The 27,743-nt window shown below is 41.6% G+C and overlaps 1 protein-coding gene across 7 annotated transcripts in view; it reads right to left on the bottom strand.

Annotated features, from left to right (window-relative positions):
* USP25 (ubiquitin specific peptidase 25) overlaps positions 1 to 27,743 on the bottom strand; it is a 147,080-nt gene that overhangs the window by 25,862 nt on the left and 93,475 nt on the right. For all 7 annotated transcript variants that reach the window (XM_073303641.2, XM_073303658.2, XM_073303650.2 and 4 more), the window contains 9 exons: positions 26,119 to 26,267; positions 22,906 to 23,033; positions 21,144 to 21,239; positions 20,702 to 20,863; positions 17,612 to 17,820; positions 16,702 to 16,772; positions 4,890 to 5,118; positions 2,455 to 2,655; positions 662 to 801 (listed from right to left, as the gene is read on the bottom strand). In XM_073303641.2, coding sequence (XP_073159742.2) covers positions 662 to 801; positions 2,455 to 2,655; positions 4,890 to 5,118; positions 16,702 to 16,772; positions 17,612 to 17,820; positions 20,702 to 20,863; positions 21,144 to 21,239; positions 22,906 to 23,033; positions 26,119 to 26,267 — 1,385 coding nt within the window. The remainder of the gene's footprint in view (positions 1 to 661; positions 802 to 2,454; positions 2,656 to 4,889; positions 5,119 to 16,701; positions 16,773 to 17,611; positions 17,821 to 20,701; positions 20,864 to 21,143; positions 21,240 to 22,905; positions 23,034 to 26,118; positions 26,268 to 27,743) is intronic.

Below are 27,743 nucleotides of genomic sequence, written 5' to 3' on the forward strand. Positions count from 1 at the left end.
TGAAGTACTGGAAGTCTTTGGAGGATTCACATAAAAAGTAATTACCCAATATTCTGGCTGGCGTAACATGTGTATTCTAAGTTAAATATATACATGTGATGAATCATGAAGACCTGTTTCGAAGACATGTGAATTCAAATACTAACTCCTAGAATAGGATCCTAGCTCAAACAGAATTGAAGCAGGATATTCATGCCTCCCCTCAAGTATTCAACTACCTTTACATATATCCTCCATAAATACAATGCTTAACCTTAAAAGCTACATCAACTGATGAAACCTTTCAGGGATACTGACGACTCAAATTTTAAAAAAACCCTTAATATCTTTTAGTGTTCTGGGAGGAATACTACTTAATATACTCCCATAACAAGAAAATTATTAATTGTAGGTGGACACAGACGCGTGACCATTATTTAAGAAACAACATACTGTACTCCATAAAGAAGTATGATAACTACATACAATGTATGTATGTCACTAGTTTTACCCTATCATCAGCCTTAAGGTATACTCCATTTCTTCTGAATAGCGTATAAAGGTTAAGAAAAGGTTAATGCTCTCTTCGAGGGAATAATTTTCTCTTTTATCAGATATTATAATACCTGCCACTTGCAAGATAACAAAAGAAGGGGTATTAAAATCTTGAAAATATCCTCACCGTTTGCATGACAGTTTCAGGACTTCCATCTTCCTGTTCAGCTAATGCTTTAGTGATTGCTCGTACAGAATCTTCTTTCAAATGCTTTGAGAGATCAGTTCTTGATGGCTGCTCTAAATATTCTGGTTCTCCTGCTTGAACTTAGTGACAAAAAATGTAAGATAAGCAATTCCATTTCTTAACATAGCTAAGTCTATCCATATTATTTGGATTAACAAATAAGTGCTAAAGAAATTTGCACAAAAATGCAAGTTATGACAAATAATTCACACAAATCTGCTTTAGATCCATGTTCAAAATTAGTCCCATCTTTTCTAGTTTAAGAAAACACTGGAAGAGCTTAGTGAACTGTTTTAGGATTAAAAAAAGTTTAAAATCATATTTAACATATTTGAATTGCCTGTAAGCCCTGCTCAAGCAGAACACAGTACCCATGTTGAGCCTCGGGCTGTGCATGAGTGTAAGGTTCTTCCTGAATCAACTTGTGGGACTGTGGCCTAAAATAGCTAACAGTTTAAATCTAAAAGGTTTACATTGCAAAATAAACATACATTACAATCAATACATTTTACTTTTCAAACAACTAAGACAAAGCAAATTCCTTTCCATTTAAACATAGAATCTTCACTAAGGAAAATGAAACAGACTTGCTTATTGCTTTCAGTTAGTAAAACAAAAACAGGATAAACACCTGCTCGTAAATTTCAAGAGAAATTCATTAAATGTTTTGTATCACTAATACAGAGAACAAAAACTAGGTTGTTCCAAGTAACTGAAAAACAAGACATTTAGAAGATGAAATCACTCTTTGGAATAAAAAAAATGCAGTTTAACATTATCAGTACACCAATTTTCTGGATCCATTTGGCCAAACTATGATGTGTGTGTGTCTGTCACTACTAAATGAGCATACCATCTTTAATGATCCAAGAGTGACAAGAATGTATGAATGACAGTCTCCCGCTATCCAACCGCATCTAGTCATCTTAAGTATTACACTGTAGAACCATCAAAGCTAGAAATGGACATAGCCTATTAACCTTACCTAGTCTCTTTCTCTATGTCAGTGGGGGACCGTCTGAAAAAGTAGTTCACCAATTGTCTGTTCAGGTCAGGTAAGTCCCAAGCAGTGGAGTTTCCACCACTATTCTTTGGAGTCCACCACACCATCCCTAACATTCTCAGTATTTTCCTGGTAATCAGCCTAAGGTTTCCTATTTCTTAATTTAATTCCATTACTACAATAAATATCCCATATACCACACAATTGCTCCCTCTCCTTACGGATAACTTCTGCTCTTGCATTACTGTAAATCTAGAGTATCTGAGTACCAGGAAAATTTAGAGAAAGGAGCAAGGGAAACTACTCTGGAAATACCAATTTCTTAAAATAAAAGGCCAACAGAAGCAGCTAACTACTCCGCCCTTTTGAAAAATCAGGGCACATTTTCAATTTTGAAGAATGCCTTCAGCTGAGGTGGTACTGGAACTTCACAAGGGCAGAAAGTACTCAACATTGGTAAGACCATCCAGGAGGCTTTTTTTTTAAATATATATATTTTTTATTTTAATGAGAAAAGAAAACCCCCAACAGAAACCAATGCCCATTTAAAAACCAAACAAACTTCAGATGTGGTTACTTTATAGAACTTCTGCTGAAAACAATTCAGATGTGAAGAAAAACAGTTCAGTATCTTCAAAGATAGGACAGTTTACAGCTGGCACTAGTGCATGCAAAGCTTTATTTTTGTGTCACCCCCCCCCCCCAACATAAAAAATGTATGCAGACCAACCTGGAGCAGAGGAGGGTGCTGGCATCCTGGGTGTCTGAGATGCTAACAACTTTTCCTGTTGTACTTTCTGAGAAAGTTCTGCATCCCATTCTTCTAGTTCCTTTTCAAACCGCTTATTGTCTTCCTTGACATAGTCCTTTAAATCAGGAGGCAACGTATCCATTCCAAGCAGCATCTGACCCGTTTCCTTATTAAATTCTTCTGTAAAACCACATAGTTTATATGTTTCACAGAATAATGAAAGGCGACAGGGATACACGTGGATGAAAGGCATTCAGAATGAGCATTCTTGAAAGCACACAATATACCAGCGAAATTAGACAAGTTGTCCCACATTTATGCATGCTTCTCAGTTTATCATTTGTCATATGTAGGAAGCTTACTCACCTGGAGGTGGAGTTCATGAAGCATATTGCTTCTGCAATTTAAGTCTTGCACTTAGGCACCATAAGCTCATTACCACCTAGAAAGCCAAACCTCTGGGGCTGTGTGCAGCCTATGAATCAAAACGTTCACAGCAAAATTACGTAAGGGACCAATTGCTTTCCATTCCACTTGGTCTTAGTTAGACTTAGAACTTTTAGACTGGCAGAGCCACAAGTTGGGGCCAATGAAGACTGTGGCGAGAGGCCCCTTATGAATCTGGGGATCTAGAAATGTTGAGGCTAATCTTAGTTCTCATTTAAAAATAAGTGAAATTTCTAACTTTTTACCTTATGAAGATAGATTTATATTGCTTTACATTTTTAAGGCTTAGAAACTTGTCACTAAGTTGTAACCAAAAATCCAAGTTCTTCATGGTATTCTCATTCTACACAGTGAGGTTTTGAAGATCCATGTAACCTGTAACAAGTAGTCCTTTGATTTCTGGGACCAATTCGCTCATGTCTGGGTGTGGAGAGAACAGTGAAGGCCCCAAGTGCCATAGCACTATAGGCATAAGAAACTCTCCTGTCTGTCCTGTCAGATGAACAGCCAATCTCCACTGAACAGTCAGTCTACACCATCTGTGGCCACAAGAGGGGACAGCGGAGGAGAATATATATTTTCTTCTAAAACATTTTTGAACTACGATTTAAACTACAAACTAGTTATAAAAAATAGGATTGAGGAACACATGGTCCATCACCACAATGTATTCATAATATATACTTGTCTATCATGACCAGACAAGAACAGCGAGCAGTGGGACTGCTTTCTGTCATGTACCTTTGCAGTGAACATTTGTATTCCTGTGGAAGTATATGCATATACTCCCTAGTCATTGCTTTCTGGTTGGACATGATTTAATGCAACAAGGGATGTGTTCCCAAGAAGTGTTATCTGAAGAGAGAAATTTCAAACTACATAAGTTTTAGCCGGTCTAATTGGGACTGGCCAACTGGGGCCAGAAGAGATAATCAAAACTACAGATTAACTGGAAAATGCAATGCTGCAGTGCCATCTAACGGTTGTTTCTGGCCCTGGAGTCTTGGTTGTTCAGTAAATGCAGAGAGCCGGTTAAGGCAGGGTCAAATAAACAGGTTCCTGCTGTGTTCCTTTGTTTTGATTTTCACAAGGAAGAACTCAAAATGTAAGTTAGCTATGAAGTGCTCATTTTGATAATTTGCTACAAGTCTCAGGTTTTTTTTGTTTTTGTTTTTACACTCCATAAAAAAGTATATTAAGTGGCTGAAGGCAAGAAAAATATTCCTGAGAACATGTAAAAGTGACCTATTCTACAGCTTTTAACGTTTAACTTTTTTGGTTTTACTCTCTGGTGTTGTGATAAAGTATGCCCTTACCATGATGTCTTCATTTGGTAAACATTTTATTTTGCTATTTTAATAATGTGGAAGCACTTCGTACTGTGACCTTATCATACTTACTACTCAAAAGATGGGCAGTATTTTTTGCCCTCTAGAAAACTATAAACATTGATACCTATGAGCAGAATTAAACATTTCACTTTCTACTCATTTCTTTAAACACTAAAGATTCCGACATCACTCCACATAGCAACCCCATCTTTAGGGCTATAACTTGGACAGCGCTTTATCTAAACACCTACAATATTCTTTAGCTGATCTACAATTAAGCAATGTTCACTTGTAAAATCGTATAAAAGCAGGATATCATTGTTGCATTTGTGCTGAACTCCACAGGAACATGGGGATTTTTGGGGGGGAGGTTGCTTAGTTTTCTTTGTATTCAACAAAAATGCATATGTAACATTTTAGTCAACAATAGGAATTAAAATAATCATATGACTATTACTTCACATGTAAATAAAGTATTATATACAAGTTATAATTATAGCAGAATTTAAAAGCTTGAAATTTAATTAGCCATAGTTCAGATATTCAATAAAGCAACAGAATCACTCAGGAAGTCAACACCTTGAGCACAACTTCCACATACTGTATTTCATGCTGAAAATATGCCCCAGACATTACCTTGTATCAAGAATTGTTCCTTATCATTGATATACATTAAACAGTATGCACTGGCATTCCTGTAACCACCAAAAGAGTCACGTTCCAACTCCTCCCAAGTTGACTTTGTCACAGAAATGTCATTATATTTCATCCATCTCCTCTGGTGGTGGTCATAAATGTATGCCCAGTAGTGTCCTGCGTTAGCTTGGCCTTCGTGAACGAGTACAGCATGTAACCGATAAGGAACCTAACAGAAAGAAAGCATAATTTAAATGTTGTTGCCATTGCAGTAGGAGGAGGTTACTTACTATAACTGGAGATTCTTCAAGATGTGGGATCCCTATTTGGATTCCAGATGTGCGTGTGCATGCGTGCCAAGCACTGGTGCCAGAACTGTTCATAGTAGCGTCGGTTGTACATCACGCGTTGGCTGTGTGGTGCATCCAAGTCTTGTGTATTAATGCCAGTCCCACTTACCAGTAAGGGGATGGAGGGCAGGTACTGGAATCTAAATAGGGACCACACATCTAGAAGAACCTCCAGTTACAGTAAGTAACCACCTCCTCTGCAAGTGATGGCCTCTATATGGATTCCAGATGTGGGAGAGTAGCGAGCTGTGCTCGGAATACTGATCTGGACACTTGAAAAATCAGACAAAGTAACATGGGTTACAAGGAGACTACAGCTTTATTTTCCTAACTGACAATTTACCTGGGTCAAGCACCACTCAGATCGTCACTACAAACTTTTCAAAAGCAATCGACTAAAGACAATAGATGTCTTCCTCAGAGCATGTTCTTTTTCATTCTCCAGTGTACAGTACAGACACACAGACCGTTTAGATCAGCTCCATCCCAGAGTGACTACAACTCATCATGCAAACATCACGATTCTTCTACCACTGCCAAGTTCAAGTACCATGTCTGGAACTTCAAGCAATCAGCCACAAACTATGAATTCAACCTTCCTTTTCTCAAATCTGAAAGTAGCAAACTTCAAACTCTAGATTACATATTGTTAAAAAGCTTAACGGTAAAAAAAAAACCCATCTAGCAGCTGAGTCACATGTTTCCCGGTTTAACCAAGTCTTTCCAAAGCATAAATACAAGCGTGCTGCAGCAGAGACAAATAATAAGTCAAACAATATACTGAGTTTAGGTTCTAATTGTCTGATCATGTTGACTGCATCACTAACAAACTACATAAATGAATGGTTTCCTCATATAATAATTGGTGCACTCAATGCACCAGTTATTGTCATCTGAGTAAATAATTAAGAGAACAGAGGTCATCTGCCCGTCAAAGATGGCCAATTTTAGTACTCAAATGGTTGACACAGAGAAGATACCCTATTTAATACATTAATAAGCCATTTGTTGATAGGCATCTAAGCGTCTTATAACAGAACAAAACAATAAAATTAGAAGAAAAAACAGCCAGGTAAAATATACAGTCAACCTATACTAAAACATCTGGCAAAATACATAAAATCACTTAAAGTTTTCACTGGATTCTACCATCTCCCAATTAACACAAAACAGTAAAGAAAAGAAAAAAGGAAAGTCATCATCTTGGCAGTCTGCACATCTGTTTTTATTTTCCCACCCCACCCTCCACATGCTTTCGCTTCCTGGATTCATCCCAACCCTGTGATCTTACTCTTCTGCTCCAGCCTTCGATGCACAGAACTGACTTCCTGTTATTGTATGTCAGGTGCTCACCCTCTCCCCCCTCATTTAGCGTCCAACTCTTCAAGCAATCCCTCCTCCCTTCTTATCATTCCTACATTCTGCATATCATTAACTTATCTCATGTCTTTCCCTCCAGTGTGTCTGTCTTGCTTTACTTGGACTTGTTAACTCTTTGGGACAAGGAATGCATTATACCTAAGTTTGCAAAGGCCCATGTAAATTAACAGTAATATATTGGTGGTTTAATAAAATCAGTGATAATTCAGTCACTTCATTTCCATGTACATCATAAAGTTGAACACTTACATTTTAAAAGAGTACATCTTGAGAGTACCAAGAGACCTATAATAATTAGAAGCATACAAGAAAACAGCTGCATTCTTATTATGTTCAGTCAGTGAAGAAACTGCTAGATAGAGAGAAGCATGGCCAGGTGGAGGGTCCTCCCCTCATTTTGAGATAACAGAAGAGGGACTTCATATCTATGTCTAGGCCAGACCATGCCAACAAGTATACGTCCTTGCACTTTCCTCAGTGTCTAAGAGCATGAACTTTAGCTCCTAATCAATGAAAATATTGATACAAAGATTTGCTGCAGATGTGGAGACAAGTCTAAGTTTTTACCAGTCATCAACACACATTAACCTCTGTTCACAGTGATGCCTTATTGGACTACACAGTCTACCTTGCCTACAGTGGCTGTAAATAACCAAAAAACCTGTGAGTAAGGCCAAGAGGGGTTCTCCAAGAAATCTGCCTTGGTTTTCTAGATCAGTAGAATACAAGGATCAAATAAGTTAGCAATAAGACTCTAAACACATTAGGGACATAGGATGCTAGCTAGTGACCATCTTCTGGCAACACCTATGACAGAATTTGAAGACTTTTTGCAGTAGAGATGAGAAGTGTTACAAACTATAAGAGTAGAGAAGGAAGAATGATCCACTCTACCTTAAAAGACCTTTAAAAATGGTAAAGGTGTTTTTCTTTAAAAAAAGTTCAAGGGAAAAAATATCAATTCCATAAAAATAGCATTAAATATTACTATTATCCTTAATACAAAAGAGATTTTTAGAAGGACTGAAGATGTTAATGAGTGGCTTTTTAATCTAAGGCAAGCAATATAAGAAAAACAAAATGAAGAGGAAGAGATCCCAATGCTATTCATACAGCAATCTTGAGTGCTAATAAGCCAGTCTGATATTAAAAATTTAAGCTATCTTTCAGGTTTATTACTATAAAGAACTAAAGCCTAGAGTGAAGATCTGTGTAGGAGAATGTCTGCTGGATTCTTGTTGCACACATCTTGAAAGCTATACTATTGCAGCAGTAGACTTCAAGTTTAATATTTGTGTTATCGTCATGATAAAAAAATAAGATCACTTATGACAATGATTAGGGATATTGGAATGTTCCCTGAAGTAATTACAGGGTTTTTACTTGCCCCTAATATTCCGGCCTACCATTCTCAAAACAGTAGACCTCAGAGTTATGAACAGCAGAGTTACGAACTGAACAGTCAACCACGCACCTCATTTGGAACTGGAAGTACACAGACAGCAGAAGAGACGAAAAAAACAAAAACAAAACAACCCCAACACAAATACAGTACACTACTGTGTTAAATGTAAACTACTAAAAAAAAATAAAGGGAAAGATTTGACAAGATTAAAAGAAGATTTGAGAAGGTAAGGAAACTTTCTGTGCTTGTTTCATTTAAATTAAGATGGTTAAAAGTAGCATTTTTCTTCTTCAGAGTAAAGTTTCAAAGCTGTATTAAATCATCGTTCAGTTGTAAACTTTTGAAAAAACAACCGTAATGTTTCTGTTCAGTTATGAACATTTCAGAGTTACAAATAACCTCCATTCCCAAAGTTCTACTGTATATCAGTTTCTTTGAGCTACGAGGCTATGCAAACTCCCTGAAACTGTAAGGCTGCTTCACAACTAGCCAGCAGGAAAAGTGGAAGAGGAGCAAAGGTTGCATCTGTCCCTGAGACAGGAACATTGCCCTCTGTAAAGCTCCTTAGTGCTGGCAACCCCAGCTGAAAGAATCTTGGCAGTCCTGTGAAATGAGTGTCCTGGGTGGGTAACATTGTTCAAATACAGCTGAGTTACCAAACTGGTTTGGTAGCATTTTTTAAAAGGAATATGGGTATGCAGATTAATTAGAAAGACTAATGGGGCTGGGGGGGGGGGGAGCCTCTGTACGCCTTTCTGATGACATTCCCCACCACAAGCATAGCACAGTACAACCCATTGGGACTGAGGTTTTAATTGAGTTTTAAATAAAATTGTGCTAATTGGGTTAACTTCAATCCCTCTTTATTGCTGCCAAACTAGCTGCCAGAACTGTTTAGTCTGATCAAGGAATGTTAATTGCAGCCTTCCATGAAGAGAGAGATGTATAGTGCTAACAACTGAATTCTGTACCAGTAGCTGTATCTCACAATAAACCATTATATCAAGAAGCGATTAATGGTACACAGCAACACACAAAGTATGTAATTAGCATTAAACTTTCATGTGGTAACTACCAATGTGTGTAACAAGAGAGGCATCCCCAGGAAGGGAAACTTTCAAAATTGTGTACCCACCCCCCTATCACCCTCTTGTTTCCTTCCTGCATCAAACTGAGCTAACAAAGCAGCATAAAAACACTGACGTAGTGGAAGAAATAATGAAGGAGAATGGAATGGAGTAATCCTGATAATTGAAAAAGCATGAATGACCGAGATTTTCAGATATGACTAGAGATTTTGGGTGCCCAATTGGAGAAATCTTCTCTCTACTATCCCATTCAACATATATATGTAGCCATTAAGTGAACTGGTAAGACGACAGACTCAAGTACCAGAAAATTCAGATACACAGCTCTACCTTTCCTGAATCCCACATTACCACACTATTAGCACCACAATAGTCCAGGCCTTGGACAAGATCAGCTAATGGGTGAACAACAGACAATTGAGGTCGAACCCAAGCAAGACAGAGATTATGGTGGTGGAAAGAGGAAAGCATTTTGAAGTTTGCATCCATGTTGCAGTCTCCTGTGGTTGAAGATGCGTACGCACATGCACACACAGTCAATTCAATTCAGATTCTAGTTTAAGAGATCCAGGAGCACTCTCACTGACAGTAAACTCTCATATAGCAGTGTCTACAAGTAATGCTTTCTACTATCTCTGCCTGTCTAGAAAACTTAATCCCAATCTGGAGCCCAATGACCTGGCCTCAGTTATGCATCTCCTATCTGGACTACAGCAACGTAACCCATCTGAGCAATGAAGACATCACCCTTTACGAAACTGTCAAGCACAGAATATTGCAATATGTCTGCTCGGCAACATGACTACCATGAGCCCATGAAACCTCTCTTCCACTCTCTACACGGCCATCCCATAAAGAATATTATGCCAAAAGTCCAAGGTCTTAGTCCCTACCTTCAAGACACTCAATGGCCTGGGACAACGATATCTAAAAGATCACCTAAAGCGCCAGGATGAAGAGCATGACTGACAACTCCACTTAGACAAGGCAGCTTTCTACAGTAAAGATAAAGTTCACCTGTGCAGCAACTTTCTCAGGGGACAGTCCAACACTGAGGAATGAACTCCCATAGGAATAAAGGACCATTACAAACTTAGATTTCTAGTTTCACAAGGCATGTATTCATATAGTTTGAAGAAATGTCAATTAACTTTTGATAAATCCATTTATTTGGCTTTCCTGGTCAAGGTGGTAAGGCAAGAAAGGAATTTAAGCTATAAATGTCACAAGATCATTTTGCTAGGGCTTTATAGACCACTGCAGTTTCCCCATACGATTTTTAGCTTTAATGTAATGTTTCAGAAGTCTTGTTTTTTATATAGTCAGAGTATATATTACAACGTTCACTGGTTATCAAAACAGAAAACAAATACCACAGTTCCATCCTTCCAAGGAAATTGGTTTTATGGAATCCAGAAATCTCTCAAACCTCGAACTATAACCTAAAAAGGAATGATTGTAGCAACTGGAAACTCACTATTAATAATAAAAGATTATTATAAAAGTACCCTCACATAAGCAGTCTACAAAAGAAAAACAAAATGCCTTTATACTCCCATAGCCCAGACTCAAAAGTTGACAGCTGAATCAACTATAAAGATCAGCCTCCTCCTCACTATGTCAGGACAACTCCGAAGAACAGCAGTGTTGTGGGGCAACCCCTACTCCCAGAATATGATACTAAGCTGGTTGGGTATCTATCTGTGCAGCCTCCAGAACCTCAAGTTATCATTTTAAACCTTTGATGCACACACCGCTGCTTTAGATTAAGCAATGGGTATAGCGGCACATCAGGTACCAACAAATCAATGTGGCATCTTCATCTTCCTTGGATATGGAATTACATATTTTCAAGGAAATAAAATGACACCTGAGCCCCAATATATTGGCTGGGTCTTGACTATAAGAACCTTTTTACTCTTTTTCACCAAATTATCCTCCTTGCTCCAATGTAATGCTTGTTGGCTAATAAATTGTAGCCATCTAGAAGTGAATGACCAGGTAGGTGTTTCTTCATGTCACACAGAAGTCAACAAACCACAGTTTATTTGGAATTGCGTTTGGACATCTGAAGACCTTCTTAGAGAGCTTAGGTGCCTTTACTGCTAACTAACTTACAGTCCCAAAAAATTAATAGTTGCACTTAGCAGTGAGCCTTCAAATTACCAAATGTTACTGCTAGATGACCTGCAGCATGTATCCTCTTTGTTATATCGTAGACCTTAACAAATCCTGCCTGTGAGGAGGAACTTTAAGGGACACTATCTAGGTAGGTCTGCTGGAAAGTCTGAATATCAGCACTGAGCTGCCAATATTTATTACAAACACTGTACTAAAGCTTTAATGTACCTCTAGGAAAAATGTAAGTTGATTGAATAGCTCTTATTGGAAGGAACACAGTTGATTTGCTATGTTTTACTAAAGTAAACAAACAGGGAAAACATCAATCAGCAATTCCACAAGTACCAGTGTGGAGGAGAAAGCAAAAATTACTTAAGTAGTACAGAGTAAGTGGTGTGTCCGTTCTAGGGTACCCTCTCAAAACTATACGGTATATTAGGAAAACTCACTTGAGGAACACATTTTTTAATGCGTCTATCTCAGATACACATCCTTGAATTTCCCTAGGCTCTGTTAAGTTATTTATCTAGCACTTCCCTAACTCTAATTAGCTATTAGCTAATACCTAAGAAGATATTAAATTAATGATACATTCAGTATAATGCACTATAAGGAACTGGTTTTCTTCCCATGTCACATTCCACATACGGGCTGACTCACATTTTATGTCTATGATGGTTTGCTTTCTCCTATCAATAGGGCATCTTGCTAATATGAATGCCACTCCATATTTTTTAAAATTAGAAGAATGCTTAAATTAGGCCCCCCTGTTAATAGGGGGCCTTTTATTTTTTTCCTCCTCATATTTTTAGAAGCATTATACCAGCAAGCTGCCTCTGTCAAGCGGGTATTCTTCTACTCAGCGCGGCTTCTTGAAAACAGAAGCTCTTGCACTATTGCCCTGCCCAAGCTCTCTTACGTGACTCCCTTTATACATAACAATGTTGTGACCGGAGGCCCAGAGGTCACTCAGTTAGGGTGAACTGCAAAGAATGGGGCAATCCCCAAAGCTGGTGGATATTCCAATATTTAGATTTACCAAGCCAGCCCAAATTAACTTCTATTATACCTCACTGGTTACTCAATAACACAGTTCCCTTAAAGCAGGGGTCGGCAACCTATGGCACGCATGCCAAAGACTGCACACAAACCGATTTTTAATGGCATGCTGCTGCCTGCCGGGTCCCAGCTGCGGGCCCCCGCTCAGCCCACTGCTGAACCCAGGCCGGGACCCTGGCAGGCAGCAGCATGCCATTAAAAATCCTGCCAGCCCCGGCCCGCTCTTCTCCGCCCCCCACCCCACCGCACATGTAGGGTGAAGAAGCTTGGTCCTGCTGGCTGCTGCAGGGCAGGCAAGGTCCCCCCTTTCCCCACCATGCTGGGTGCCTGCCCCTCCTCCTCTCTCCCCCTGCCGCTGATCAGCTGATGGCCCTTGCAAGGGAGGGGGAGAAGCGGAGCTGCAGCGCACTCGCTGCCCCGGGGAGGAGGCGGAGTCGGGGCCTTGGGGACGGGGTGGAATCAGGGCATATCCCCTCCAACCCCCTGCCATAAGCTGCTCTGGGCAGGGGGCTGGGAGCACCCCCACAACTCTAGCCCACACTCACACCCCCAGCCCTCTGCCCTGACCCCCTCCCAGCCCTCTGCCCTGACTCCTGCACCCCCTCACACACACCCAGCCCCCCATGCCGACTCCTGCACTCCCTCACACACACCCAGCCCTCTACCTTGACTCCTGCACCCCCTCACACACCCCCTCTGCCCTGACCCCTGTACCCCCCATACAGCCCCAACCCTCTGCCCTGATCCCTGCACCCCCCCCAACCCCAGCCTTGACTTCAGCACCCCCCATACCCCATACCCAGACTCCAGCACCCCCCCTTCACATGCCCCCAGCGCTCTGCCCTGACTCCTGCACCGTCCTCACATACACACTCCCCCCCAGCCCTCTGCCCTGATCCCGGCACCCCTCACCCCCCCAGTCTCCTGCCCTGCTCCCTGAACCCCCCACAACCCCAGCCTTTACTCAAGCACCCCCCACACCCCATTCCCTGACTCCTGCACCCCCCACACATACCCAGCCTCCCGCACCCCCCACATTCTCACCCCCACCCTGAGCACCAAACAGGAGCTCCTGCACCCCTCACACCAAATGGGAGCTGCCCAGGTAAGCACTCCACACCCAAACCTCCTGCCCCAACCCTGAGCCCCCTCCCTCATTCTAGCTCCTGGCCAGACCCTAAACCCCAACCCCAGCCTGCTCCTTCACCCCCAGCCCTGTGCTCAGCGCACTCCCACCCACAGCTCAGTGCAGAGAGAGAGGATGAGAATGGGCTAGAACCAGGGAGAAGGTAGGTACCCACTCTACGTGGGTAGGGCCGGGATCCCAGACCAGCAGTGGGGTGAGCGGGGCTGGCAGCTGGGACCCTGGCTGGCAGGAGCCGGCGGACGGAACCCCAGACCGGCAGCAAGCTGAGTGGCAGCAGGCTGACATCAGGATGGGATTCGGGCTCCTATAGCTGCACTAGGGGATGGGGGGCTATAATAGCACTGGGAGGAGTGCAGTGAGACAGGGGTTCAAACTGAAACAAGGGAGGGGCACAAGCGCACAGGAGGGGGCATGGGTGCACAGAGCAAAGGGCCAGTCAGGGCAGAGGAACCACGGTGCAGGGCAGGGAGCAACCAGGCTGGGGGTAGGACAGGGAAACTAAGGGGCTAGCTTTAGCAGCTGGGGCGGGGCAAACAAACAAGCAAAACTGCAGAGGGAAAAGGCAAACAAACAAGCTGAGGGGCTGGGGCAAAGGGCTGTGAGGTGAGAGGGGGAGACAGCTGCGGGGGTGGGTAGGATGTCAGTCCAGGGTGGTGGGGGGGGGGGGGGGGAGAGGCGGAGGCATGTGCGCCCACTTGTGCTTGCAAAAGAAAGTCTGTTTATGCTGGCTGCTGCTTCAGGCCCAAATGGTGGCAAAAGGGCACAGCAAGCCAGGTAAGCAGCTGAGTCCTAGAGGCAGGAGCTGAGGCAGATGGTAAGCGGCCAGTGGGGGTGGTGGAGGGGACAGCGATGGTGGTGAGGGCGGGGGGGAGACATAGATGGACAAGGGGGCAGGCTCCACGCCACACCCCCGCGTGATCCCACAAACACAGTCAAGACCCCCACCACAAGAGCAGAGTTTGAAAATTACTCAGTCCTTGAAGGCCCCCTCCACAGTGGTCTGCAGAGTCTCTGCGCACTCCCCCAGCAGCAGATGGTCCTCTTCTTCCTCCTCAAGGCTCCAGCAGTGAGTCTGGTGGCCAGGCAGGAAGGACCCCTCGCAGGTGGTGGTGGTGTCCACAGCAGCAGTAGCAACAGCTGGGGCCCCTCACTCCCCTCCTCTGGGGAGCGGGCCAGCAGGCCCCTCGCAAGGGCTGCAGCAGGAGCAGCAACAACTGGGATCGGGGTGTGTGTGCGCGCGGTTCAGCAGCCTGGCAGCAGAGAAGTGGAGGGTTGTCTGGCCAGCTAGGGGAGTAGCTGGAGCAGCAGCAGTGAGAGCCCAAGGCCTAGCAGCAGCTGAAGAAGCAGCCTCCTGCCTCCCTCCAGGCCAGAGGGCTGTAGGAGAGGAGTCAAGGGCCAATCTACTGGCCACTGGAGAAGCAGGTTGCTGTTCCCTGACTGACCAGAGCAGGGGCTGCATTAGAGCAATCAGGAACCTGCTAGAACCAATTAAGGCAAGCTACTTAAGACATTTGGAGCCAATTAAGAACATACTAGAATGCATTATAGCAAGCAGACTAATCAGGACTGGTTTAAAAGGGACCTCCCATCAGTTAGTGGAGGGCATGCAAGGGGCAGGGACTGAGGAGGCATGCTGCTGGAGGACTGAGGAGTACAAACGTGATCAGGCTTCACGAGGAAGATCCTGTGGTGAGGATAAAGACGGTGCTAGGGAGAAGCCATGGGGAAATAGCCGAGGGAGTTGTAGCTGTCATGCAGCTGATACAGGAGACATTGTAGACAGCTGCTATCCACAGGGCCCTGGGCTGGAACCCGGTGCAGAGGGCAGGCCCGGCTTCCCCCCATCCTCCCAACTCCTGATTGGACACAGGAGGAGTTGACCTCATCTGTGAGCAACACCAGAAGGGAAGGTCTAATCTGGATCCGGACTGTCCCTGACCCACTAGGTGGGACAACAGAGACTGAGGAGATTGTTCTCCGTTTCCCCCATGCTGGCCAGGGATGAGGTTAGCTTAATGAACAGCAGGTTTGAGCCTCTAGCAGAGCAGCCAAACTGAGAGCTGCTGTGAACCTCTGAGGTGAGCAAATCTGCCAAAAAGCGCAGGACCCACCAAGGCAGAGGAGGAACTTTGTCACAATCCCTTCTGCACCTTGGTGGCTGCCCTCCACCAAACACCACAAGAGGGCTTCCATAAGACTAGCAGAAGGATGCTCATGAAGCACTCCCACATCACCTATAGGCCCTTCTCGTAAACTGGATCAAATAAATATTCATCTCTTCCTTGTTGCGACAAAAGAAATGATGGACAGATAATTCATCAGTTGTAGACCTCATCCCTCCTTTTCCTTTCCTAACTTTGGTACATTTACCTTGAATTTTGCCTGTAAGCTCTTTGGAGCCTGGAAGCATGGTCTTATGTCTGTAATTTGCCATACCAACAAATAGGTACCAATGTTAATAGTTAAAAACCACACATAAAAAACCCAAAAAACACACACATGGAAAGAGGATTAATTGGATACAAGACTACTGAAGGAGCCACTACTATATATTATGATGGCTTAATATTGCTGATCACAGTACAAAATATATCACTTAACAAGCTTTGTCCCCCAAGAAAATGGTTTAGCATGATAGTAAAAAGACTGACTGATGCTTAATCAGGATAGAATTAAAATAACTCTTGCTTAATATGGATTTATATAGGTAGTTCCAAATACCTGTAGTTAAGGGGTGTTTAATCAAGTGTTAAATAGAGGTGAAATTCTGAGTCATATTGTAGAACTTTCAAAGTAAAATGAATAAGAAATGAAGATGAAATATAAACATATAGGAAATAGGTTTCCTGTATTTTTATTCAAATATTTTTTCCTCTTTTTAAAATGGTCTCTTATCTTAATTGGAAGTACCTCACTCAACAGCCTAAGGCTTCTATTATGCAATGCTAAAATTACAGTCAACACAGCTGCATAGAATCAGGTATTCTGGGTTTTGCCACACATTTGTATCACAACATTGGTTAAGTCACTTCATTTCTAACACCTGACTTCTCTGTAAAATAGGTATTACAGAATTATTCTTTGACTTAGTGGTGTGTATTTAGGGTCTACAAAACTCTCTGATCTTCTGATTAAGGACCTCAACACATTATACACTGCTTTTTTTTTTTTTTAAAAAAAACTGACTTAAAGAAACATCTTTCATTAAAAAGATTAAAATGATCTATTTTTTCTTATGATCTCATGTGGACATTTTACTGACCTGGACCATTGATTTGTCAGAGTACATCAATTCAATTGTCCGATGTATTCTAGATATGCTTTCCTGCACGTCTAAGGGAATAAGAAAAAAGTCAGATCCTTCTATGCCACCACTATGAGTTATCTATATGCTTCTACAATATGCTACATCTTCACTTTTTCCAAGGCTCAAATAAGGATAAATAGTTCTAATCTTATTTAAAAATTAATGTTAACCACTCACATGCCAGACACTGGTTTCTCAGAACTGAATACAAATGCCACAATCCCAGGGACAATGCAGCCTGCTCCTCATAAGATACCAGGTGCTCTCTATGGGCAAGAAAGTGGCTTTACTTTGTTCCTGCCCTTGTTTGAACAGTTAGTGCCCTTCCTTGTGCCCCACACCAAGGGAGCAATCCATGCACTCTCCCAAACAAAGGCCCTGCAACTGTAAGTAGCTTTTGCAAAGAAGCTCACTGCGCTCTCCCAAAAGAGTCCCAAGAGATGTCCCAGGTTGTGCACCCACAAAAGGCCCAGTCACAAGCTGGCATAACTCTTTAAACTGCCTGTCACACTGACAGCTACAGGACAATGATGGAAAAATCTACCAGTGCAAGTACCACTTCTCTTCCCCTCCCACCCCTCCATATCACACAGCACAGCAAAGCCTGCATAGGGTACAAGCCCAATTCCAATGTGAAAAGGCAAGGTTTGGGGCTAGACGTCAATGCTTTACCATCTGAGACAGACTGATATTTTTGTTAATAATAGATGTTTTTCCTTCATCTGTCTGTTGAAGACAAATGTAAATTCAGTAAGAATTAGGAAAAATGATTGAAGTCAAACACACTTATTTTCTTCCTCCAGAAGCAAAACATTTTCAGTAACCCTTTTCAAAAGCAACTGTAGTCTCTACTTTCTCAGAGTACCTCTAGTGTCATTTTCTACTTCAGTCCTCCAACGATGTAAACAGCCCTCTAACACTGAAAGCTCTTCTTCCGTTATGTGTCTTGGTGCTGGATGCATTGGCAGGTCTGGAGGAATTCGGGACTGTGTGAATGGTTTGTGTATTACTGATCTTTGGACAGGTGATGTGCTTGGTATCTCTGAAGATGAAGGCCCCTGTTGTTCTGTTGTGCTGTATTTATTTAAAATATGAAACAAGAGACTTCAAACTTCCTATACACAAGCTATACAGAAATTGACTTCACAGACACTTGTAGCTGAAATATAAACCAACCAATCCCTAATCATTTTTGTTTTTTAATCTGAGCAATTTTAAACACTTTAAAGCTAACAGTTATCAAGTTAAAGCAATACAGTCCACAAATTAAGTACTGGTTTTCCTTACACCTTGTCCACAGTAGACTTTTTCTTCGGATTTCCACCATTGCTAAACTGGTATTAATCCAACAGTGCGAGCAACAATGGGAGCTCTAGTGAGCACAAGCTCCTGTGACAAGGGTAAACATCTGCGTTAACACTGCTGCTATTTACTCCTAGGGGAATTCTGCACCACTGCGCACATGAAGAATCTATGTTCCCTGCAGATTCCTCCCCGCAAAGAATAATACATTCTGCTGGGGAGACGCTGCAATTACACCTTTCTCCCAGCAAGGGCTGCTGTGGTACCAGAAGAGAGGTCAGCCAGCTCAGGGCCTGAGCAGGCAGCTGCAGAGAGGGAGGGGGCAGAGGCTACTTTCCTCACAGCACCATGCCCATGGGGCCAGGCGAGGAGGCATAAGATATGGGAGGACGGAGAGAACAGGGCACACAGGGTTGCTGGGAGGTCACATAGACTGGGGACCAGAAGGGCTAGTGGTGGTGGTGGGGGGGAACGACACGGGACGACAGACTGGGGAAGGGGCACACGAGCTAGTGGGGTGATAGCATTGAGGCAGGGGCTGAACGGCAGTGGGGGGTGAGGGCCACATAGGTATAGGATGAGAGAGAGTGGCTGAATGGGACTGAAGGGACACATGGGGATGAGGTGTGGGGACGGGGCAGATGTGCCTGACTGAATGGGAGAAGCTAGGGGTCAGCCAGTGTCTGCCTGGGGGAAGCTCCCCTACTCCCAAACAATCCCTCCCATGCAAAAAACCCCCAAACTGTTCCATACTTCTCCCACCCATATCCAATAACCCTCCAAGCTCCTGCCCAGCCATTACTTCCCTCTCCCTCAGCTCCTCTGTTACCCCTGACTTCCCCAAGGCTTTGCATTGCTTTTGAGAGGGGTGGGAAATACGGTTCAGTATTGTAGTTTAAATGAATTATTACTCAGTTTTGGATTAATAAGCCTAGTAAGGAATCCATTTGTCAAAAAACATTTCCTGAATCTTTTTTGTTGTGTGTATTGTTACAGATATATGTGCTGACGGGTACTTTGAAATAAATTACCAAAATAATTGAAACTGGTGTGATTATATTGTGTTATTTTGAAAAGTAAGATATGCAAAATAATGTAGAATTTTAAAATGTTGTGAACAGAATTTTGAATTTTTTGGCACAGAATTACACCAGGAGTAACTACTACTATGTCCTTTGGTAGCAATGGTGGGAAATTAAAAAACAACCAAGTTTATACACAGCCCCATAGACCACTTTTGCCCTTATGCCTCCCCATTTCGGCGTCGGCTAAAAAAATTTGTGCTTAGTTTCCAGATTTGTACATATGACAGAGCCCAAATTAGTTAACCTTCATAGCAAAACAGATCTATTTACTTGGGATTATGCCTCATGAGGTTATTTGAGATTGACTGGAGTATATTGTGATTTGGAGAACTCAGGGAACGCTTATAGTTGAAGGTATGCTAATCTGATTTGTGTTTTTAATGTTTCTAACATATGGGCCTAAAAGTCACAATACTCTCTTCTCACAAAATGATCTCAGTACACAGCACAATTTTAAACAGCAAAGCACTTTCTGTAGTGTAATTCAGGCAAACAGTGTTCCCTTGCTGGAGTCTGTCACCTATTTTATTAATAGGAAGTTTCTATATTCATGATGATCAGAGCAGTACCAGCAAAGCACTTCAGCACTTTTTAAAAGAAAACTTTTGATCCATTTACTTCAGCAGGGATACTCGCAAGTTACGCAAGTCTTTAGTTGCTTTGCTGGATTGGGACCTACTATCCCAATGAATCGGTTAGTATGAAAGCACTGATTCATTGTCACAGTGCCATGTTCGATTCTCATCTGCAAATCTCTCAAATCCATTTACTTCAATGGGGTGGAAATAAGGGCAGAATTTGACCTCTGTCAGCATGGTATTCCGACACTTACCTAAACCAACATGATCAAACAGCAATTTTAAGTAATGAAGCATAAGAAGAGCAAATAGCATATGACTGAAATTTAGAAATGCAGATCATTGCTGGATTAAAGCAACACTTGGAGCCATTCAACACACGCATATGGATTCTGATAATATATTTTTCCAGTGATGTATAATTTATACACCTATAAAATCTTGTATTCATTTTAGAATTGCAACTGTCACTCAAACTATAATAATTCAGTTTTTAGGAAAGTTTAAGTTTTATAACTAGAATCAGACATTAACAGAACAGATGAGCTCATAGGGTCACATAATTCTATCACTAAGATAAATTTTTCTTAGAGATAATTCACAATACACAGCAATATGGCTTCTGGTTTTAGTTTAAAATTGACAAATCTTCACCAAAACAAAATTTGAGAATAGGTTTTTATAAATACATTACAAAAATACTATATATTGAGTATTTTTGTTATTACTGAAAAATATTCATGAGGAGGAGGAGCAAATCCTAGAACTTCCCATATTAGTTAGGAGCTCTGGCTTTTAAGAGGGCTCATTTTTACTATTATTGGACAAAAATATTAAAAAAAACAACTCCTCTCCCTCCTCCTAGTCATTCCTCATACTGGAGGCAAACTTCATTCCTTAAAAGTGATCCATAATTTGCCTAAAAAAAAAAAACACCTAAAACCAGAAACGCTAAACAAAGAACACACACAAATGAGATCTCATTTTTACCTTGGTATCGTCTGTGTTGTTACAGTACCACTAGGGGGAGCACTAGCATCAATATCATCAATTGGAGAAGTGCAGACAGGTTTACTTGATGCAAACTCCAATGCATATTGTAGGACATCTACCAGGGGGAATCGTTTAGGACCAGAACCATAGCTTAAGTATCTGTTAACCATAGAAATGTATAAATATCATGGCACTCATACAAAATGGAATTTTTGGCAGACTACAATTAAGTAAAATAAACCTGCCATAATAAATTCCATGCATTTAATTATTTTGCTTAAATAAACATTCCACAGAAGTTGCAAGTGGAATGGAACAAAGGTCTAAGAGGAACTTCGGAACACTTAATTATATATAAAAGACCATGAATTATTCTGATCTGTACAGCCTACAATTCAATGTCACTTGCACTTATGTTTGGAAAAATCATCTGTAGTACCGTTCTAATCTCTGCTGTAACACTGTGAGATACTCTTTAAGTCTCTTGATCTCATCCCGTTTAATTCTTGTAATTTCTCTGTTTTTGTGCATGTATCTGTGAAAACAAAATGGTAGACAAGGAATCACCCTTCTGCATTTCAGTAGTGACACTGAACTCTATTAACTGTCATGCACATTCACTAACAACTGAGTTTGATTCACTAAAATCATTTTTTGTCCACTTACGATGCATTAAAACACACATGTAAAAGAAGAGACTAATGATAAGGCCATGTCTACACCATAGGCCCTACAACAGCGTAGCTTCAGCATTGCAGCTACACTACTGCAGCACCGTAGCATAGGCACTTCCTACATCATCAGAAGGGGTTTTTTCCGTCAATGTAGTTAATTTACCTCTTTGAGCAAAGGTAGCTAGGTCAACAGAACAATTCTTCCATCAACCTACCCATGTGCTCACCGGAGGTCTAGTTGGATTAACCATAGCATTCAGGAGTATGTATTTTTCACAGCCTTCAGAACCTATATCCACCTAAATTAAACGTGGAACAGGCTTAAGACATTTACATTTGTTTGTCCACTATTAATCAGAAGAATATTTTAAATTAATTTCATTCTGACTTGAATTACTTATACAAAATACAAGCTTATGCTAATCTTTGGCATCATATTTGGCATTATAAAACTTTCAGAAAAGTCTGATTCCCAAGCTCTAAAACTCTGTCCACACAACAAATACAAATATATCGTAACTACTTCTCAACATGCTTTTTGATAGTTACTCATAGTGACTCATGAAAATGGTCTGTCCTCACAAACATGGTTGGTTTATACCACATCCTCATCAGCTAACAGTATTTCACCCTGCACTCTGTAAACTAGTACAGCACCCTTTTTTCGGCAGTGTGGACATAACCCTCAAGTGCTCCTAACTGGCTTAACAGTCTGTGCAGTAACGTATTCCATGTGCACATCTTAAACATTGGGGAAATAGTATTTGAAACACTATGGAATAACACTGTTCAGACTAATCATTTAAGTAACTAGTTATAAGCTGGGTCAAAAGCTGTAGCATGGAGTGTGTTTCAGTAATATAAATAGCAACATACCTACAATTTTTGTCAGTTGCATGAACCTACTAAAATGATTATTACAAACCATTAACAATTAAGCAATGCTCTTTACAATGTAACATTACAATGGAGTTAAATTGCAGCAAGGGAGGTTTAGGTTGGACATTAGGAAAAACTCCCTGTCAGGGTGGTTAAGCACTGGAATAAATTGCCTAGGGAGACTGTGGAATCTCCATCATTGGAGATTTTTAAGAGCAGGTTAGACAAACACCTGTCAGGAATGGTCTAGATCAGTGGTGGGCATCACAGTAATCCGCTGGCAGGCTGTGAGACAGTGTTTACATTGACTGTCCGCAGGCACGGCCGCCCGCAGCTCCCAGTGACCATGCTTCGCCATTCCCGGCCAATGGGAGCTGCGGGAAGTGGCGGCCAGCGGATCGTCAACACAGACTGCCTCGCGGCCCGCCAGCGCATTACCCTGACGGGCGGCAGGTTGCCCACTACTGGTCTAGATAATTAGTCCTGCACAAGTGCAGGGGACTGGACTAGATGACCTCTTGAGGTCCCTTCCAGTTCTATGATTACTATGACTTAACCCAGTGTAAGAAAAACTGGCAGTTTAACCAATTCTGTGTGATTTAATCTGTAAACACACTTTAAGATACTGATGACTACATTATACCGTACCTGTCCAGATATAAAATTGGAGGAAATTCTAATTTGTTGTGGATCTTCTCTGGCCTTCCCAAAGCCTGATTAAACTCAAATCTTGAGAGCTCAAAAGTTAAGACAGGAGGAAGTTCAGTGAACCAGTGCTGAAAAAACAAACAAAAGAAGCACACAGTAAATTCTTTTCAACCATACTGCAATTGTTTGGTCATACAGTTACAATAATGATTCCAACCCTGTGGGTAAAAAAAAAAAAAAAAAAGATTTCGACAATGGATCAGTGTCAACTTTGTATGGTTCCCCCACCTTTCATCTTTAGTTTAAGTAAGACTGACTGTTTCTATTCAAACTTGAGATCATTAGAGCCCAATTGTTACCAACAGGATTACCTGGGTGGAACACACAAGGTAAACCAGAGTTCTCAGTATCTTTCACATCCCATCAGTTTAGTACAGAATTAAAACCTGCCATCACTTTGAGAGTAGATATGAATTGCCAGTGTTTGTAACCATATAAGTTTAGTGACCTTCCAGGCTCTTATGGCAGCCAAGTTTTGTTTCCTTACATCACCAATGGCAAATGGCAACCTGAGGTTTTTTTCTGAAGTGCTATGTCCTTTGTTAAAGCTATGACAAATTCAGCCGTCTGCTATATTTCCAACACCTTAAAGATTTGTTGGCTATTTTTAATATTTAATACCCTCCATGGGAACTAGGACTAATTTACTGTACATCTGCTGTCATCTTGGATTGGTAATTGTGCAGCAATATTCTTCTTTGCTGAGACTTGGATATTGTCTTTCTGGTTTTACCACTGTCAACAATTCTTTAGAATATGCTACATGGCTGTTTTTGCTTCTGCCTTCAGGTAGAAATTAAAATCCAATGTCTTAACTTTACAAGATGCAAAGACGGACAATCGAGAACATTCTTCTCTGTTTTCTACAATTTGTCAACATTCATATAGTCGGTTTCAAAAACCACTGAACCGTGGAATTTGTAACTAACAGATTATAATTAAACTGCTCCATTTCAACTGTGTGAGCATGCCCGTGTGCACGTATACACAATCTTAAAGGTGTGGTGTCCGCTGTGTTCACCACACACAAAAAGCAGACTGACTTTCATAAAAAAATTGTGCTTCATATTGCACCGAGATACTTTAGCGAAGTCTTTGTTTGTATGTTTGTCTGCTTCAGGAAAGGTGTTACCCTACAGCCTTATCATAAAAATGTTGAATTTATGCTGAAGTTGTATTTGTTTTATTTTTTTATTCTGGTCACCTGCACAAACAGAAAATGTCATCCGAAAAGAAAACAGCACGAATGTGGGATCTGTAGGCAAAGGTGAAACAAACAGCAGCTGATAGTAAAAGGAATAAGTGCAGAAGAGAAATTTTAAAACTTTTGACAGTATTAGCCAATTGGAAATTGTGACGGAGCAGGGAGTGTGGCGGATTGACCTGGGAATGTCGCAGGGGAGTTTTACTGGGACTGTCTGCATTGGGGATGGGATAGCAGGGGATGGCTTCATTGGAGGGACGATACCTGAGCATGTAACCTGAGCCAGGAGGGGGGTTTGGGTGAGGCAACACCTTTTGCTGGGAAGCTGGACAAAGGCTGAAGGAGGAGCCAGGGGGAGGCTGGGTGAGACAGCTGGAGGGGGTTTTGAGTTGGGAGAGGACTGGGGAAATGGAGGGAACCCCAAGGCTGGGGTCTAAGCTCCCTGCCCCGCATAAGGACCTGAATGCGGGGTCCTGGTTGTACCAACAAGCTCTGTTTGGGACTGTGTTCCTATCATACATTAAACTTTCCGTTTTACTGGCTGGCTGAGAGTCATGGTGAATCGCAGGAAGAGTGGGGTGCAGGGCCCTGACTCCCCCACACTCTGACAGAAATGACAGCTACAAATTGGAGAATGCTTTTATTATGCTGTTATGCTTTGTAATTAAAAGCTAATGTATATTTTGACACCACTTTAAAGGAAATAATGTTTTGTTATTGTAACATATTTACACGAAAGGAAAGACTACATCTGAACTGAGGAGACAACACAATCCTTTTAGGAAGGATTTCACATTCTTGAGATAGGTGTGACATGATAGTGAAAATACATAAACTGAGAGAATGTGGCTTAACCATTATGGGGGATGCAAAAAAAGAATCATCTCATCCCCTTCTACTTTTGCCTGCATATTGAAAACATTTACATCCTAATTTATTCAAATAAAAAATAAATTTCTAAATAATCCAGCCCACCCCAAATAATGGAGTGTTGACTTGTCTTTTTTTTTTTTTTTTTTTTTTAAATCTTAGGTCAGAGTTAAGTTCTACTAACATATTGCAAACAGGCTAGTCCCAGACTAGATAGATATGCAGTCATTATGTAGTGTGTTAGACTCTTCTGAAGATGATAAATTGTCAGAAGAAAGAAAAAAATGTCAATACCTGGCAAAAACCACATTTTTATAATTGTACTACGAACAACATTGTACACGTGTGTCATCTGTACACTAAATTCAGACCAAAATTGTTACCTGAAAAATGTCAGCTCATTAGGTCATGCAGGAGCTTAAAATCTGCAGGAGCAAATAGCAAGGCACCCAAATCCATCGCCTAAATAGTCAAAAGGAACCCAGCACAGCTTAGCCTGTGCATGTTCTCTATGATACAGTGATTCAGTATGCAAATGAGGATTGAGTCAACTATGACAGGGAGGGGTTATGCAAATGAGCATTGTTACAGCCTGTGCTACTTCACCACTATAATTGTCTACTCTGGCAACTGTGTTCTAGCAAAAGCAGGGTAGCCCATGCGAAAAATGATGGTCATGTGACCCTCAATGCCATCTCAGAAAGATGAAGGTGGACCCATAAGTCTGCAGAAGGACATCTCCAGCCACACTGGAGACATGGTGTTCACTCAGGACTGCACGACATAGCAGATGCAGCAATTTTTTGCATCACCATATGCTTCTCCAGGGCCCGATGCTGAACTGACTCCTTCTATTTGATCTGTCGGGTGAGCAGTAGCCATTTGCACTCCTTACAAACACAGTGCATACCACACAGGCTTGATTTAGGCTTGGCTTACACCACTACAGCAGCAGCCTGCGTGATCACCAGCACAGTGCTCTCTGGGGATCTGCACTCTTGGTTAATAATCTTGCCCTGGATTTACATCACCATAAAGAGGCACTATTAGCCCCTACAGGAACCAAACATTTAACTCACCTCCTGGCCAGACTTTCCAGAATTTTCTGAATGTAAAGATTCAATCTCCCCTTCAATCATGGCAGCTTCTAGGCACTCATGCAGATCTTTAAAGCCATTAACCTGGAGTGGGTACTGGCCAAACATTTCTGTGTTTTCAAATTTCTTACCTTGGCAGGAGAGAGGTATTAACAATGAAGGTTTTATGCATAAACATTTGTCATTTAAGCGTCTAGTCAGTCATGTGTTAGGATCAGAGAATCAAAAATGCAGAGCTGGAAGGGACCTTGAGAGGTCATTAAGTCCAGCCTCCTGTGCTGAGGAAGGACCAAGTAAACCTAGACCCTCCCTGACAGGTGTTTGCCTAACTTGTTAAAAACCTCCTATGATGAGGAGTCCACAACCTCCCTTGAAGGACTATAACAGAGCTTAACCAACCACCCTTACAGTTAGAAATTTTTTCCTAATACCTCACCTAAATCTCCCTTGCTGCAGGGTAAGCCCATTACTTTTTTTGTCTTACCCTTTAGTAAACATGGAGAACAACTGATCACAGACCTCTTTATTGCATCCTTTAACATATTTGAAAAATGGTATCAGGTGTTCCCTCAGTTCACTTTTCACAAGACTAAACAAGCCCAGCTTTTTAAATCTTTCCTCATAGGTCACATTTTCTAAACCTTTTATTATTTTTGTTGCTCCCCTCTGGACTCTCTCCAATTTGTCCACATTGTTCCTAAAGTGTGGCACCCAGAACCAGAGACTGCTGAGACCTTGCCAGCACTGAGAAGAGCAGCACAATTACCTCCTGCATCTTATATATGCTATTCCTATTAATATACCCGGAATGATATTAGTCTTTTCTACAGCTGCACCACATTGTTGACTCATATTCAATTTGTGATCTGCTATAACCCCCAGATACTTTTCAGCAGCACAAATGCCTAGTTATTCCCCAATTTGCAGCTGTGCATTTGATTTTTCTTTCCTAAGAGAAGTACTTTGCACTTGTCTTTATTGAATTTCATCTTGCTGACTGCAGACCAACTGTCTAATTTTTCAAGGTCATTTTGAATTCTACTCCTGCCCTCCAAAGTGTCTACAACCCCTCCCAGCTTGGTGTCATTTGCAAATAATGCATCCCTGTAGTCACACTGTACACACCATTGTGATAGTCTTTGTACAAAATATGCCTTGTAAAACATCATTTGAAAACTAATAGCTTAGCTTGCTGGTCAATAATATCGTGCTGAAACATGTGTAGCAACATTATATGTACAGTTATGAACATAAGCTGAAGTTATGACTGAAATGTGTTTACCAGACATTTCTGTGGACTGGATAAACCAGTTTCTTGAAGACAAAAGACATGCTGACACATCTAGCCAAGGGTCATCAAAGTTGATTGATAATAACTGGTCAAGTGGCAATTCTTTGGCAGCGAAGGGGGGCAGAAACAGATTGATTTTCATTTTAGCGAACACCATAGAACCTCCTTCACCATGAGACCCCAAGTCTCCATCCCCATAGCCTGAAGGAACTTTATCTAGAGGTAACCCTCATGAAAACGCATTTCAAAGGGTGACGGGACTATAAAAGTGAGAGGCAAAAATACCCTAAGTATTCTCTCTCTCTATCTCACTATT

This window comes from Lepidochelys kempii, chromosome 1 (genome assembly GCF_965140285.1).
Source record: "Lepidochelys kempii isolate rLepKem1 chromosome 1, rLepKem1.hap1, whole genome shotgun sequence".
In the NCBI taxonomy this organism is placed as follows: Eukaryota; Metazoa; Chordata; order Testudines; family Cheloniidae; genus Lepidochelys; species Lepidochelys kempii.